Source organism: Oryctolagus cuniculus, chromosome 12, assembly GCF_964237555.1.
Source record: "Oryctolagus cuniculus chromosome 12, mOryCun1.1, whole genome shotgun sequence".
NCBI lineage: Eukaryota > Metazoa > Chordata > Mammalia > Lagomorpha > Leporidae > Oryctolagus > Oryctolagus cuniculus.
The window spans coordinates 79,069,368-79,086,737 of record NC_091443.1 but is presented as its reverse complement, the minus strand read 5'-3'; the positions used below and the strand labels follow the sequence as shown (position 1 = coordinate 79,086,737).

Sequence of the window (17,370 nt, the reverse complement as noted above, 5' to 3'; positions counted from 1 at the left end):
CATGTCCTTGAAGATAGCTTGAGAGACTGAAAGGAAACCTATTCTGCTTATCTTTCCTGCCTACAAGTAGCACCATAAAGCTTGATTAGGTAAGTAAATGTCACATTTGCATAAAACTGAATTTGCTCCTGGCAATTAACTAATATGCAACACAATAAACATTAAACACACAAAATGTTATGACTTGTCAAAGAATCAGAGAATTTTAAAGATAAACTTGATCACCTAAAATAAACTCTTACATTTTTGAACAAAAAAAGTTGCTGTGACAGAAGGACCATGTGGCTTTCATGAGGTCATAACTAACTGCATTACAGGTCAGCACTATGTTCATACATTCTCAACCATCTTGTTTCTTGTTTTAATAATATAGGTGGTTCCTCATAAATCAACAGTTTTACAGGCATTACTGGTAAATAAGGTAATGGTTCTACATTATCTAAACTTAGCGTTGTGATTTTTCTAGTGATATGTCAGGAAGAGTTAATACAGGAAACTCACACTCATTAGGAAACTCGTTTCATTATCTTATATGATGAATAGCAATAACTCATGTTTCTGCATGTGAAATATGTAAGAAATATGTAAAATATATTAACATAACATAAAAGGAATTCAGAAAAATGTTCTATTTTAATGAAAAGCCATATTTGATAAAACATGCTAATTTTAGCTGAAAAGTGTTCAATGAAACCAATACTATCATCTTATTATTTTTTACTTCTTACAATGGAAAAAAATCAAACATACACAAAAGTACAAAGATAATTTCAGTGAACTGCCACTTACCCACTACCCATCTTTAATAATCACTGACTCCCGGCCCATTTTACATCATCTATTATCCTGCTTACTCTTCCCACCATCACATCCCACTAGATTATTCTGAAACAAATCCAAGACATCACAACACCTTTTTTAAATGTAAGAAGCTGTTCACAAAAATCTCTTCTAATTGTGACATAAAGAAAAGACCTACCTGTTCCAATGTCTTTACTAATTCCAGAGAAGATATCATCATCTACACATTCAGGTAAGCCTTCTTCCTCTAGCTGCCCTTCAATTTTGCTAATTGTTTTTGCCAGAGAAAAGTCTGAGAAATCCTCTGGAATGGCAACATCATCAGCAGTGTGTACATCTGAGTATTTCAATTTAGCACTAGAGAAGTGAAAATTAAACAATGTACACATTTCTTATAAACAGAACAGAAAGGCAAAAAGGAGATACAGTGTTACCCAAACAATAATGCAAATAAAAAATGTGAGTTTTAAGCTTGTGATGAAAACTGTAACTCTTTCAGGGACTATGAGAGACATAACAGACTTTAGAACTTTGTGAATCACACACAACCACGGAGTTGGAGAAAACTTTATGAGGCCAGTTGGTCTAGATTGTGAATCCAATCATGCAAATACCAAAATCAATTATACCAAATTTGACATGCTAGTCAAATCTAGCATATGGCTTTTAATTTTACATACTTCTTGATCATAACATATACTGATTGCCCTGGGCATATTTCTGCAAATACAAAATAATCTCTTGAGAAAGCCTTAACAATAATTAGCCCAGTCAAGTTCAAATTTTTTCCACCTATAGAAACATTCTATTTTTTTAGGTTTAAATTTTATTTACTTACTAATTTTATTTGAATGGCAGAGAAAGAAAGAGCTCTCATCACTTCTTTACTCCCCAAAAGCCCAAAACAAGGATGCCTGGATCAGGTGAAAGCAAGGAGCCATGAATTCAATTCTGGTCTCCCACTTGGGTGACAGGAATACAAGTACTTGAGTTATCACCTGCTGCCAGGTGTGCATTAGCAGCAACTCAGAAATGAGACAGGAGCTGGGACTCAAACTCTGGCATTCCAACAAGGGATGTGGGGATCACAGGTATTATCTTAAGTACCAAACAAAATCTCCCACTCCCCCAAAAACATTCTAACCAAGACCAAAGTGAATCAAAAAGTTAGATTTGACATTTAAAATGAAGTCAGGTTTTTTTTTTTTTAACTTATCTTGCAGGTTTTTTTTAAATTTTTATTTTATTTATTTGAAAGAGTTAAAGAGAGAGGTAGAGACAGAGAGAGGTCACAGAGATGGCCACAACGGCTGGAGCTGCACTGGTCCAAAGCCAGAAGCCAGGAGCTTCTTCCAGGTCTCCCACATAGGTGCAGGGGTCCGAGGAATTGGGCCATCTTTTTTTTTTTTTTTTTTTTTTTTTGACAGGCAGAGTGGACAGTGAGAGAGAAGAGACAGAGAGAAAGGTCTTCCTTTGCCGGCGCACCGCGCTGATCCGATGGCAGGAGCCAGGAGCCAGGTGCTTTTCCTGGTCTCCCATGGGGTGCAGGGCCCAAGCACTTGGGCCATCCTCCACTGCACTCCCTGGCCACAGCAGAGAGCTGGCCTGGAAGAGGGGCAACTGGGACAGAATCCGGCGCCCCAACCGAGACTAGAACCCGGTGTGCTGGTGCCACAAACGGAGGATTAGCCTAGTGAGCCGTGGCGCCGGCCAGGGCCATCTTCTATTGCTTTCCCAGGCCATAGAAGAGAGGTGGATTGGAAAAGGAGCAGCCGGGACTAGAACTGGCATCCATGTGAGATGCCAGTGCTTCAGGCCAGGGCTTTAAGCAGCTGTGCCACAGTGCCAGCCCCAAAGTCAGGTTTTAATAGTCTAACATAAAAACAAAGGCTTCAGAAGTTTACCTAGGGAAAAAAAAAAAAAAGTTTAAAAGTAACAAGTCTGAAAATCAGAGAACCATTTCAGGGTAGGTGTTTGGCCTAGCAATGAAGACACTGGTTAAGATGCCCATGTGCACAATGGAGGACTAGCATTCAAATCCTAGTTCTGCCTCCTGACTTCAGCTTCCTGCTAATACATTCCCTGGGAAGCAGCAGTGACAGCTCAAGAAACTGAGCTCTTGCCAACCATGTGGAGACCTGAATTGAGTTCCTGGTTTTTCAGCATTGGCTTTCCGATCTAGGCTACTGCAGGTACTTGGAGAGTGAACCAGCAGATGAGAATGTGCTCACATGCTCATTCTCTCTGTGTCTCTCAAATTACATACATCTTTCCAGGTAAGTATGTATCTATGCATGCATGTAGAAATATGGCATACATTCATTTCTTCATCTATTTTATCTTCTGTAACCCCTTTTCTTCCCTTTTATCAAAAAGAAGAGGAAAATGAAGTTAAACAAAAAAATGTAAGAATTAATAATATTTCTCCAGAATTACAATGGAATTTTCAGTTTGGGTAAGTAAAAGACATAAACGTAGGAAACAAGTTCTAAGAAAATATCACTACAAATAACATTTCAAAGATGGTGATTTTGCTTAAGAGAACAATACAAAATATTCATTACCTGCTATAAAACATTTCTGAACAGAAAATGTTTTAAATTATTGAATGTCAGTAAGATGCATAAAGTAACATTTTATATATTTGCCATATCAAAAGATCTAGAAAAAACACAAAAAGCCTAATAATTAAGAATGATGGTACTGGGGCCGGCACTGCAGTGTAGCAGGTAAAGCTGCTGCCTGTGATGCTGGCATCCCATATGGGTGCCAATTCATGTCCAAGCCGCTCCACTTCCCACCAGCTCTCTGCTAATAGCCTGAGAAAAGCAGCACAAGATGGCCCAAGTACTTAGGCCCCTGCCACTCATGTGGGAGACCTGAATAAAACTTGTAGCTTCAGCCTGGACCTTTGTGGGCTGTTGTAGCCATGTGGGGAATGAATCTGCAGATAAAAGATCTCTCTGTCTCTCCCTTTTTGTTTAACTCTGACTTTCAAATAAATACTCTTAAAAAAAATGATGCTACTGGGGCCAGTGCTGTAGCATAGCAAGTACAGCTGCTGTCTGCGGCACCTGCATTCCATGTGGGCTCTGATTAAAGTCCTGGCTGCTCCACTTCCAATCCAGCTCTCTGCTAATGCACCTGGGAAAGCAGTAGAAGACAAGCAGTTGGTGCTCTGCACCCATATGGGAGACCTGGAAGGAACTCCTGACTCCTGGCTTAGGATTGGCCTAGCTCCAACCATTGCAGCCACTTAGGGAGTGAACCAGTAGATGAAGATCTGTCCTGGTCTCTTCCTCTCTGTAACTACCTTTCAAATGAGTAAATATATCTTTTTTGAAAAATTATGGTACTAAGAATTATAAAACTGAAAAGAAGTAACACTTTTATTTATTTTTAGTTTTTTAACAGATTCAATATAGTTCATAAATATAATTCTAAGAATATAAAGATTTTATTTCTTTGTTTCTGAGGTTACCTATTTTTAATTTACATTTAGGCCGGCGCCGCGGCTCACTAGGCTAATCCTCCACCTTGCGGTGCCGCCACCCCAGGTTCTAGTCCCGGTCAGGCGCCGGATTCTGTCCCGGTTGCCCCTCTTCCAAGCCAGCTCTCTGCTGTGGCCAGGGAGTGCAGTGGACGATGGCCCAAGTACTTGGGCCCTGCATCCCATGGGAGACCAGAAGAAGCACCTGGCTCCTGCCATCGGATCAGCGCGGTGCGCCGGCTGCAGTGCACTGGCCGTGGCGGCCATTGGAGGGTGAACCAACGGCAAAAGGAAGACCTTTCTCTCTGTCTCTGTCTCTCTCTCACTGTCCACTCTGCCTGTCAAAAAAAAAAAATTTATATTTAGTCTTATAGTCATAGACTTAATTCTCCACCAAATAAAGAGTCCAACAGACAGTAAGATCCTAGTTCAGTAGGAATATAGGCAAGGACTACAAACAACAGTCAAATGGAAAGATGACCATTTTACCCAATACAGTAAATTTTAAAGCAATCACTTTTTTTTAACTTTTATTTAATGAATATAAATTTCCAAAGTACAGCGTATGGATTACAGTGGCTTACCCCCCCCATAACTTCCCTCCCACCCGCAACCCTCCCCTTTCCCGTAAAGCAATCACTTTTAAAACTTTACTATACCTTGAATTTGTTTTCTTTCCTTTATTAGCAGATAGCAGTTTGTTTTGAACCTTGTTTACAGGACCACTGTTTTTGGTTTTCAGCTACATGAAAAAAATTTAAACAATTAGAATCTAATCATCTGACAATGAAAGAAATTTGTAACACATGGAATATGCAGTTTTACCAAAAAGAATTGCTGTTTTCATGGAATTAATCAAATTGTATTTTCAATGATCCCAGAATTATGAATTTGGGGGAAAAAAAAAAAACCTAGGTAGTACCAGGACCAAGAGAACCAAGGGTAAGGAATACTGAAAGAAACTCAAATAGCTAGTGGAATGTTAAATATAGATATTCTGACCACAGAATTTAGTTTTCCTTGGTAGGCATCCCTGGCCTTCATATGGACGGTGTCCTAGGCCTAGAGCTCCATAAGTGGAGAACACATAGTACCCAATATGTCCAGCACTGGAAAGAGTTATCTCTACACTACAATCATTTAAATGAATGAACCCTTCAAATCACCTTCTTCGGATATGAGTACCTTTCTTTTACAGGGTCTTCTCTCTACTAAAGCTTCAGAGGAAAAACTAAAAGTCTCAGGTTACAAACTCACAGCCTGTATGATTTTTATACTTTACCTCCAAATTGGTCAGTGAAATTATGAAACAAAAAAAGCCTCCATTTATTATATGGACAACATTTCATGAACAGATCCCTGAGTACCAAGGTTTATATTCTAAAGTTATATTCTTCTGTTTTGTCTAAGTTTTAAAAATGATCTAAATTCTACAGAATGTAATTACATTCACAGAAAGTTTGGTTCCATACCTTAGTTTCTGAATGCAGATTAATCATCCCTTCATCTGATAATAGTCCTCTACAGACCAAAAATAAACATATATAGATGAGAGTAAATGGAGAGAAAAAGTCAACAGAAATTTTATTTGAAAGGTGAAATGTACAATTATCAAGTAGACTCTGCTATAAGCCTAATTATCTACATGTTAAATTCATTTTGAATGAATGTCACAAACAAGTGATTTGGATAAATAATTCACCTTTGAGATATATAACGCCAATAGTTTTGGAGGAGAATGTAGCACAAATTTTAATGAACAGAAATCAAAAGAAGTTACTCAAGGCTTTACACAGAGATTATCCATTTTAAAAATGATTCATCACCGAGTTTTTTTTTATTGTGAGTTCACTCAATGTTACCATTCTTCTAAGGCATTTAAAGAATTTGGCCAGGAGTTGCTTCCATATGGGCCCTGGTTCTAGACCCAGCTGCTCCATTTCTGATCCAGCTCCCTGCTAATGGGCTAGGAAAGCAGCAGAAGATGGCCCAAGTGCTTGGGCCCCATCACCCAAGTGGGAGACCTGAATGCAAACTCCTGGCTCCTGGCTTTGGCCTGGCCCAGCCTCAATCTTTGTGACCATTTGGGGAGTGATCCAGCAGTTGGAAGGTCTCTCTCCATCTCTATCTCTTCCTCTCTAACTCTGCCTTTTAAATAAATAAATCTTTAAAAAAATAATTTTCCCCTATCGTATTCCGTTTTCCCATTATACTCTGAACACTACAAAGGTAGGGATTATGTCTGCCTTGTTCTCTGCTGCATGTTTGGTACTTGTCATGGTATCTGGCATATAAGCTCTTAAACTGGTACTAAATATTGCCAAGTGGATGAATAAACTTATCTGAAATGCAAATCATTTTAATGTACATGGTTTTCAAACCATGTTTGTACTTTAAGACATGAAGTATTTACAGGGATCTACAACCACGGCCCATGGGCTAAATCCACCCCAAACTCATTCACTCACCTACTGTCTATGACTGTTTTCATCTTACAACTGCAAAGTTGTATAGTTTTAACATAGTCTATATAGCCCACAAATCCAGAAACATTCACCATATGGCTCTTTACAAAGTTCGCCTACCCTTTAACAAATGTCTACAGCATCTGCATTGATCTCTTTTAAAATATACCATTTCATATCTACTGTTGCTATGTAAAATATTCTACTATATCCTCTAAGAATTCCTAACTATATGCGGCCAACTGGAGAGTGAACTAGCGGATGGAAGCTCTCTCTCTCTGCCTCTCCTCTTTCTGTGTAACTCTTTCAAACAAACAAATATTTTAAAAAAAGAATTCCTAACTATAGTAGAGGCCATAAAATCACTTTCCATCAGATGTCACCCAATGTACTAGTCACACATAGGTTTTTTTCAACATCAAACACAAAAATATAGATAATACTAAATATAACCTCTTAAACTACTAGAACCACTGAGATGAATGAAAGTCTTCCTAAGTATCTGTTACAGAAACTAAGTAATCATTCTCACAGGACATAAAAAATGTCAAATATTTTACAAATTTAACTGTCATTTTTATTTCTCATTTCAAATTAATGTTTGCCATCTCTTTAGCATATTTTCTGCTCCTGGCATCCATACTTGCTACCTAGCCCACATCCACCAAAAGATATTTAATGGTTATGTGTCTTGAATCTTCAGGTTTCACAGTAATATTATTTTGCTGGTATAATTTCATGAAATTAAATTTGTTCATAAACAGTTTATTTGTAAATAGATTGAAACAATCTAAGGGTGAATCCTATTTCTAGAAAAGTGAAAGACATATATGACTACAAAGGAAACTAAATTCTGATCCCCTACATATGTTTTAAAATGGAGTAACTTTGGGAATTGAAAACATTTTATAAAATATAATAACTGACTATAATTACTTAGGTGGATTACCAGTGCTCCAACCTGAAATGGAAGGTATCCACACAGAATTATCTTTCAACTTTTTTAAAAATTTATTTTATTTATTTGAAAGGTAGAGTTACAGAGAAGCAGAAGCAGAGGCAGAGAGGTCTTCCATCTGCTGGTTCACTCCCCAAATGGCCACAAGGGCTGGAGCTGAGGCAATCCAAAGCTAGGAGTCTGGAGCTTCTTCCAGGTCTTCCCTGTGACTGCAGGGTCCCAAGCACTTGTGCCATCTTCTGCTGCTTTCCCAGGCACATTAGTAGGGAGCTGGATGGGAAGTGGAGCACCTGGGGCTCGAACTGGCACCTATATGATGCCGGCCCTGCAGGCAGCAGCTTTACCCTCTATGCCACAGCACTGGCCCCAATTGTTTTTACCTTTCACAGCTCCCAGCTAATAGTCAAATGCTATGATAAGAGCCATCTGTTCAACAGGAGCATTTTTTAAAAAAAAACTACCTGTTGTAGGTAAACAGGTGTCTTCACCACTTTACACTTAGGGAAAATTTAGTACAAAAAAATTATCAGATTTGTTTTCATGCTTGTGAAATCTGTCTCTCACTTGCTTCAACAGAAATTAGAGATCATCTGTTGCTAACATCATTTCAATTCTTTAGTTAGTTGGATAAAGTTATATGTAATCTTATGTGCACTCAAATTCTAGAATTTTGTTAACTGTTAAGTATATTTTTATAAAATGTGTCAAAATTACATATAATAAGGATGAGTAGTTTCAAACTCTATGTACACATGTATGTGTATCAAATGGTGATATAAAAACACATTTTGATGTACTAATAAAAAATGCATGGGGCTGGAGTTGTGGTGTAGTCAGCACTTGCAATGCCAGCATCTTACATTGGTGCCCGTTCATGTCCCTGCTATTCCACTTCTGACCCAGCTCCATGCTAATGGCTTGAGAAAAGCACTGGAAGATGGCCCAAACACTTGGTCACTGCCAACACTGTGAGAGACCTACATAAAGCTCCTGGCTTTGGTCAGCCCAGCACTGGCCACTGTGATCATCTGAGGAGTGAACCATCAGATGGATGATTGCTTTCTCTCTGTCTCTCCCTCGCTCTCTGTAACTCTGGCTTTCAAAAACATCAACGAACCATTTAAAAAGTCAAAAGCAATACATAGGCAATAACTTCTTGGGAGTGCCAGTAGTTAACCTATAACTAATAGGGCACAAAATTATTTTAAGGCTTATTTATGTAATTTATATATCATAAAATACACCTGCTTAAGTTATACTATTCAATAAACTTTAACTTGTGTGATCACATAAGCAGAACAAGAGAAAATTCCATTATCCCAAATAGCTTCCTTGTGTAGTCCCCTAACCACTCCCCAAAGCCTTAGATACCACTGATCAGATTTCTATCCCTATAGTTTTACCTTCTCCAGCATATCAAATAAATGGAAACGAAGATCATGTACATTTTTGGAATCAAGCTTCCTTCACTGAGCACCTATGTTATTGCTGTATCAGAAGTTCATTGCTTTTTATTGCCAAGCAGTATTCCACTGCATGGATATACCCTAACTTGTTCATCCACTCATCATTTGATGGGTATTTGAGTTGTTTGAAGTTTCTGAAAGTTATGAATAACACTGTCCTAATATCTGCCTGCAGGTTTTTCTTGGACGTATGTCTTCATTTCTCTTGAGTAAATATTGAGGAAGGGAATTAACTGTTGGATTGTATGCAATAATTATTTCTGAAGATATGTATAATATTCTAATTAAAGTATGAGCCAAAAATATTACCACTTTAGTCACACAATTCTTATTTGTTTCTAAGCCCTGCAAGATATCTATCCATTTGCCTAATTAGGGTTGCGCAGCTCCCAAAGTCTGGCTCTTGATCTTAGAAAATTGGGGAGCCATAGCTGTTTCATGATTTAAACAGCCATGAACAATTTCAATCTGCTTTTACAGCTTCTTTGCTGATGCAACCACTAGTGACCTTCTTATATTTGGTTTTGGTCCGTTCTATGTGCCATTATCACATCCACAGTTCCTTCCAACACTACAATTCATTATTACATTTCTTTATTTTACCCTGAACTTCTCTCTTTCTCAATTTAAAAACAGGTTAAAGTTGTCAGGCTTCTATGGAGAGACTACTCTCTGTTTAGATCTTTACCATAAGCTATTTATCCAGCTGGAAAGTTTCAGTAGATGCTATTTAATCTGGTCCTTGACCCAAAGGACTTCAACTCATTGGAACGTTTTATCCATAGTTGAAAAGGCCACACGTTTATTCTTTTTTTGTTTTTGTTTTTGTTTTGCCTTAGTTCAGTTTTTATAGACTTTTGTTCTTCAAATATGTCTTTAAGTTTATCTCCTAATTCTTGAAGTCTAAAAGCAGTTGATTACAATGAGAAGTCATCAAGGCTGGGTAGGATAAATAAATCAGTGGAATATAATTTAGAGTTTGAAAATAAAACCTATGTCTATGGGCAACTGATTTTTAACAAGAGTGTCTACACCATTAATAGGGGAAAGAATAGGCTACTTAACAAAAGATGCCAAGGACGGAAGGTTGATACTTTCTCATACCATATAAAAAATTAACTCAAAACAGATCAAAGACCTGAATCTAAGAGTTAAAGCTGTAAAACTTCTTCCAAGAAACCAAAGGTATAAATCTTAATTGCCTTCAATTAGGTAATAAAGTATTCCATTTCATTTCTGCTTGCAAAACAGCCAATACTCTCAAACATATTTCTTTCTTACAATACCATGCCAAATACTTCTAACAACAACAGCACAGATTCCTGATATTCAGTGTTCCAACCTCTCCACTAGTGCATAAGTTCATTAAAAATCTAGGGGCCGGCGCCGTGGTGCAGTAGGTTAATCCTCTGCCTGCAGCACCAGCATCCCATATGGGTGCCAGTTCTAGTCCTGGCTGCTCCTCTTCCAATCTAGCTCTCTGCTATGGCCTGGGAAAGCAGTAGAAGATGGCCCAAGTCCTTGGGCCCCTGTACCCATGTGGGACACTGGGAAGAAACACCTGCTCCTGGCTTCATATCAGCACGGCTCCGGCCATTTGGGGAGTGAACCAACGGAAGGAAGACCTTTCTCTCTGTCTCTCTCTCTCACTGTCTGTAACTCCACCTCTCAAATAAATAAATAAATAAAATCTTTCAAAAAAGTCTGTTCTGCCTCTCAATTTCCAATCGGTGACAATTTTGTTAAATTTACTACATGACATTAATTCTCTATCTTTACAGTCTTCAGCAAGTTTCCTTGCTGACTCCCACCTAACTACTAATCTAAAGCCACACTTTGAGAGTTTTCATTGTGCAGCACTCCACTCCCAATGCCAATTTCCAACTGAGTAAGAAATGCTAGGATAGTCACCTCAAAATCTCAGTGCCCTAACACACTCAATGTAGCAGCAGACAAAAAAGACCCCTTTCTCCCACATATTCCGCAGGATCACCCAGACAACTCATTGGGAGGTTTCACCAACTGAAATTTCACTGATCTTTGCACAGAAAGTCATTTGGAACTCCCTTCTGTCTTAGCTAGGAAGAAGTTAATTTGACTTTTGTTCACAACCCAATGACCAATGCAAAAGACTTAGAACTTTGGTGATCATCGTGGTCTCCACTCTAATAAGATTTTACAATTTTGTTCACATTACTATTTTTCCTGTAAAACTGATTCCTAATACTTTATAGTTCCCTAATTTGACAATCCAGAAACCTACCTGAAATTCAAGAAAAAAAACTGATAACATATTATCTTTACTAATTATTTACCTTTATCTAATTTTGTAATTAGATAATTTTTGTAATTTTTAAAGAAAGGTAGTACAGTTTATACCTTTGACAAGTACTGACTATTTCTAAACTGCAGGATTTTGAAGACAATAATATTTATTTCAAAATAATTCTATTAAAATAACAGATAAAGAGCTTGCATTGTCACAAATGCTCAAGTATTATTAGTTTACATTATATAAATATTCTTCAAATTAGATTTTCAACATTTGCATGTAAAAATTTTTGTATTATAAGATCCATAAACATCATTTAAATCACTTACCTTAAACTGTAATCACCTTCCTCTTCATATGATTTAATTTGTGATGAAATTGGCCTAGATCGTACCTCTTGCTGATCTCGCTAGTTAAGTAAGTAAAATTAGGTCATATATAATACAGGAAAAACCCACAAAATTAGGATATATTGAAGTGACCCTCTAATCACTCATCATTTCAGCACTGTCCCAAGTTTCTATGGTATTAAGGCACAAGATTCTGAATGTTACAGTATAAAAATAAGATCTGTAATATCCTAGCTTCACCTTTCATTCATTCCAGGTTATAAAAACTAGTCCTACAGGGACAATGTCCAGGTTATAAAAACCAGTCCCAAAGGGAAAATGTAAGAGTAACAAAGCCTTGAAATACTTCCAACTCTTGCTTTCTCTTTACATTAGTCTTCCATCTCATACAGCATGCAATGGAAATTAGAAAGTGGCATACAAAATGCAAAAAAAAAAAAAATCCATTTAATGGGTACTTGTCTCAAATCAGGTAAAATTTCAATGTTGAAAACACCATGAAGATGGTAAAAATGAAGTACCAGAGGCCAGCGTCTAAAGCCCTAACCTGCAATGCCAGCATCTGATACAAGAACTGGTTTTGTGTCCAGCTGCTCTACTTCCTATGCAGCCCCCTGCTAATGACCTGGAAAAAGCAGCAAAAGATGGCCCAAGTATTTGGATCTGTGCTGTCTTGGTGAGAGACCCAGATGAAGCTTCTGCTTCAGCCTGGTTCAGCCCTGGCCATTGTGGCCATCTAGAGAGTAGACCAGCAGATCCAAGATCTCTGTATACCTAACCTCTGCCTTTGAAATAGTAAGTAAATATTTAAAACAAAAGTGAAGTACCTCGACAAAAGAGCTTTTTGGCAAAGATACATCAAGAATTGAAAGTAAACAAAAAATCAGGATGGCCAAAGTTGTACTTAGCTTCTATGGGGAAAAGGGGATGTCCCCTCCCCCTTTCCCAGCCTTTTTCACTTTCATGTTCTGCTTGTTTTTGAGGAAGAAAGGTTCTTTTTAGGGAACTCTCAGAAAATAATACATAATAAATCTCTCATTCTACTGTATCTTAGAGTTTCTTTGCACATGTTTTCTTCTGCTCCTCATACACTGGCAAAACTAAAAAATGGAATAAAAACAGTTTTAAAAAATATTTAATGATAAATGCAGCTAGTAAATCTGTAACCATTATCTACAGATATTACTTGAAATGTTATACATGATACATTTCTTATTCCTAAACTAACAAAGAATTGTGTATTTGTGTAAGACACTAAAATATTACCGAGATTTAATTTCTTGCATCTATCAATTCCATTTTGAAGAGTACAGGGTTTTAAAAGGAAGAATGATACTTAAACTAGGATAAGAACTGGTAGAAGTTTGAAAGTAGACAATTTACTCCTCACAAAAGGGCTATTCTACCTTATCAATTGACAGTGGGCAGGCTGACCCTCAAGGAGTGATGCCTCAACACAGGAATACCCAATTTAATATCAGAATGCGGGATAATATGCTTAGCTACCCTGCTCAGAGATACAATCTCACCAAATTTTCTTGATTAAAAATGTGATTCTAGTCTACCTCTAAGAATCTGAGTTACATCCAACTGCAAAAGTTGAAGAAATAAATTATCACTAAATTTCAGTAATAATTGTTATCACTTAATCAACTTTCATCTAGAGGACAATTTATGTCAATCTCCACTGAAGTACAGGGTTAATTCTATTTACTTTCAAAATATTAATCTTTTGATACTAGGAAATACTTAATTATGTAGTATTAAGATTCCAACTCAATGAATGGAAAATGTAAAAAGTGGAAAACACTTTTCCATTGGTATTTTTAAAGCTTTGGCTTATCCAGGGTCGGCACCATGGCGCAGTAGGTTAATCCCCCGCCTGCAGCGCCGGCATCCCACATGGGCGCCAGTTCTAGTCCCGGCTGCTCCTCTTCCAATCCAGCTCTCTGCTGTGGCCCGGGAGGGCAGAGGAGGATGGCTCAGGTCCTTGGGCCTTGCACCCACATGGGAGACCAGGAAGAAGCACCTGGCTCCTGGCTTCGGATCAGCGCAGCTCTGGCCATTGAGGCCATTTGGAGAGTGAACCAATGGGAGGAAGACCTTTCTCTCTGTCTCTCCCTCTCACTGTCTATGAATTAAATATTTTTAAAAAAGAAACTTTGGCTTACCCAAAACACACCCATACATATATACATACTATATTCAGGCATATGTAACCATGTTCAATTTGTGATAATTTATTGAGCTGTATATTTGTTCTGAGTACATTTTTGATATGCTACATGAAATTAAAAAGTTAAAAACCTAGCATTTACTTACAATTACTTCTTCAGCTTGTCGAACCAGGTCAGCGGTTTTTGCCTCCAATTCTGCATTTAAGCGCCTAAAAGCAGAAAATAAGTTAACTGAAATACACAGAAGATTCTTAACAAAATTGAAAGTAATTACACTTCAGCAAGTGACCTAATACACAAATGGAAAACATTCCCAGGACATTTCCCTCCTCAGACAGACAAAGCTGTCAGAACTTACTGTCCCAACTCCTCCACTGTGGTAGGGACTCAAACACTGCCAACGCTGGCCTTTCTGGGGCCCTTTACTCACTGCAAGTGAAGGGGCTTACCTGACTCCTAACTTAGAAAGAACATAAACTGCATGCATTCAACTCTGCTGTAACTGTCATTTTCTTCAGATTGGCTACCTGCAGGGAGCACCAGGTTCTAACCTCAATCCTCCACAGAGGACACGAGGAGGCAGAGTCGGGGGCGAGGCCTGCTCAGGGAAGAGGTGTGGCTGTCATTAAGTAGCTACATCTGGGGTCCACTGCATGTTTCCATATTAGCCTCATCAAAAACAAAGGAGATTATTCTTTTTTTTTAATTTTTTATTTAGTAAATATAAATTTTCAAAGTACAGTTAATGGATTACAATGGCTTCCCCCCATAATTTCCCTCCCACTCACACCCCTCCCATCTCCCACTCCCTCTCCCATTCCATTCACATCAAGATTCATTTTCAATTATCTTTATATACAGAAGATCAATTCAGTATCTATTAAGTAAAGATTTCATCAGTTTGCACCCACACAGAAACACGAAGTGTAAAATACTGTTTCAGTACTAGTTATAGCATTACTTCACATTGGACAACACACTAAGGACAGATCCCACATGAGAAGTAGGTACACAGTGACTCCTGTTGTTGACTTAACAATTTGACACTCTTGTTTATGGCGTCAGTAATCTCCCTAGGCTCTAGTCATGAGTTGCCAAGGCTATGGAAGCCTTTTGAGTTTGCCGACTTCGATCTTATTCCAACAGGGTCATTGTCAAAGTGGAAGTTCTCTCCTCCCTTCAGGGAAAGGTACCTCCTTCTTTGATGGCCCCATTCTTTCCACTGGGATCTCACTCGCAGGGATCTTCTATTTAGGTCTTCCTTTTTTTTTTTTTTTTTTTTTTTTCCAGGGTGTCTTGGCTTTCCATGCCTAAAATACTCAAAGGAGATTATTCTGACCCTCACCTGCCACTATTTTTTCAGTATCTAGTGAAAAACAGTTTACTTAGTCCCACCAAAACCACAAGAATGACAATATCGTTGAAAGACATTGTTTTTAAAGGACAAATTGCTTATAGTTTTACTACCATCATTTGACCATTTTTATTTTTGAATTTCCCTTCCAATTTTCATCTATAACATTTACAAATTTTTACTTTTTTTGCACAGCAGTGGAGTGAATGTGTAACGTCTTTACAACTAGCAACTTAAATACCTGCATGAAACTCCAATGAATCACAGTTAACATAATATACTAAACTCTTCCATTGTCAAAGTCAGTTTTTAAAGGTTAACAGTATATCAGCATCTTCAAAAAACATTCACCTTTTTTCTCCTATTGAAAGGTCATTTTGAGACGATTTGGTTCTTTTGAAGTTATAAGCAGACATGAATAAACAGAAATCACCGATAACCTCTAATCCCAGGAAAAAGAGAGGGGCACTACCACATTCTTTATTAAAACAGTCTGATATTTTAAGAAATATTTTCATATTTTGAGATTCTTTGGTCAAAAGAAGAATATTTACGAAACACTTAAAACCTGTATTTAAAGTGCTGTTAATCTGAATTTTAAATTTCCTAGCAAGAGTCCTGAAGACTTAAATAGATGCTCCCAATCCTTACAGTAAATCGAGATGACTAAGAAAACCAGTCTTAAATTCCAAATCCAAGGAAACACCGGATAAAATATGATGAAGGAAATACTTTGCTGAGCTCAAACTCAGGCAAGGGAAATGCCCTGGTACTAAATATAAAGCAGCAATTCAAAGTGAGAGCAGTAAACAGGAACAGAAGCCAAAATAGCTTAACAGTTAGAAGCTGAGGCACGTGTGAGTCATGAAGGGGACACCTGTGAAACACAGGCTACAAACCCTCTGCCCATAACCTTAGGAGAACAGAAAAGCAGCCACAGCCAGTCATTAAAACACAGAGTGGAATCCAAATTCACCTGCCCAGATGTTCCAAGGACACTATGCCAAAACTTTCATGTGGAAGAAAGCAGGCCTAGAACCAGTGAAATCTCTAAGCTAGTAAAGATAAATTTCAAACCACCTATAGAGACATGTACCCATCTAGAATATATGAACTCCCTCACACAGCAACCCTACTAACGTTGACTTCAAAAACACAAGTTACATAAAGAAATAAGCCACTAAAATGGAGAATCAGCACATGAAAGGGAAAATTAGTACCATGAGAAACGGAGACAAAACAAACTAAGGAAGATTCTTTAACATTTTCAATGTGGACAAAAAAAGTAAGGGCACCATTTGACAAGACCCATATATTATATTAAACACTGAATTTATATTATATTAAACACTGAATTTAAAAAAGAAATCACATAACTGAAAACCAAAATCATTCAAAATTAAAAGCTCAAACTCAGTGGATATGGCAAGCAATAGAATGGACTGAAGAGGAATGAACGAATTAGAAATGAGCATGAAGAGGGCTGGCATTATGACATATGGGTTAAGCATCCCATACGCGACATCAGCAGCCTATAAGTGACGTCAGCATCCCTTATGGGCACCAGTTCAAGTCCCAGGTTCTCCACTTCTGATCTAGCTCCCTAATAATCTAAGAAAGCAGTGGAAGATGGTTCAAGTCCTTGGGCCCCTGCACCCACACTGGAGATCTGAAAGAAGTTCCTGACTCCAACTTTAGCCTGGTCCAACCCTGGTCATTGCAGCCATTTGGGGAATCAATCAATGGATGGAAGATCTCTTTTATGTCTTTCAAAAAAACAAACAAATCCTAAAAAAAAAAAGAAAAGAAAAGAAAAGAAATGAACATGAGGAAATCATCTACAAGAAGGTACAGAAAAACAAAGGGATAAAAAAAAAAACACCAAAGAGAGTTAACATCCATTGAAGACAGAATCTGTGACAAAGACAAGTGTTATTTATCTGATCTCTAATAGAAATAACAGAAAGAAATCCTAGAGATAGAAATATCAATATTTGAAGAGATAATGCTGAAAATTTTCCAAATAAGAAGGACGTG

At 37.8% G+C, this 17,370-nt stretch overlaps 1 protein-coding gene across 6 annotated transcripts in view; it reads right to left on the bottom strand.

The window, feature by feature from the left end:
• TEX9 (testis expressed 9) overlaps positions 1 to 17,370 on the bottom strand; it is a 74,481-nt gene that overhangs the window by 51,265 nt on the left and 5,846 nt on the right. For 2 of the 6 annotated variants that reach the window (XM_002717709.4, XM_070054245.1), the window contains exons 3-7: positions 14,125 to 14,188; positions 11,782 to 11,861; positions 5,764 to 5,812; positions 4,951 to 5,033; positions 980 to 1,158 (exon numbers count right to left, since the gene is read on the bottom strand). In XM_002717709.4, the coding sequence (XP_002717755.1) occupies positions 980 to 1,158; positions 4,951 to 5,033; positions 5,764 to 5,812; positions 11,782 to 11,861; positions 14,125 to 14,188 (455 nt within the window). Of the gene's footprint in view, positions 1 to 979; positions 1,159 to 4,496; positions 4,600 to 4,950; positions 5,034 to 5,763; positions 5,813 to 11,781; positions 12,903 to 14,124; positions 14,189 to 17,370 lie in introns of those variants that run through there. The other 4 variants (XM_051821988.2, XM_070054246.1, XM_051821987.2 and 1 more) reach the window with 3 other exon arrangements.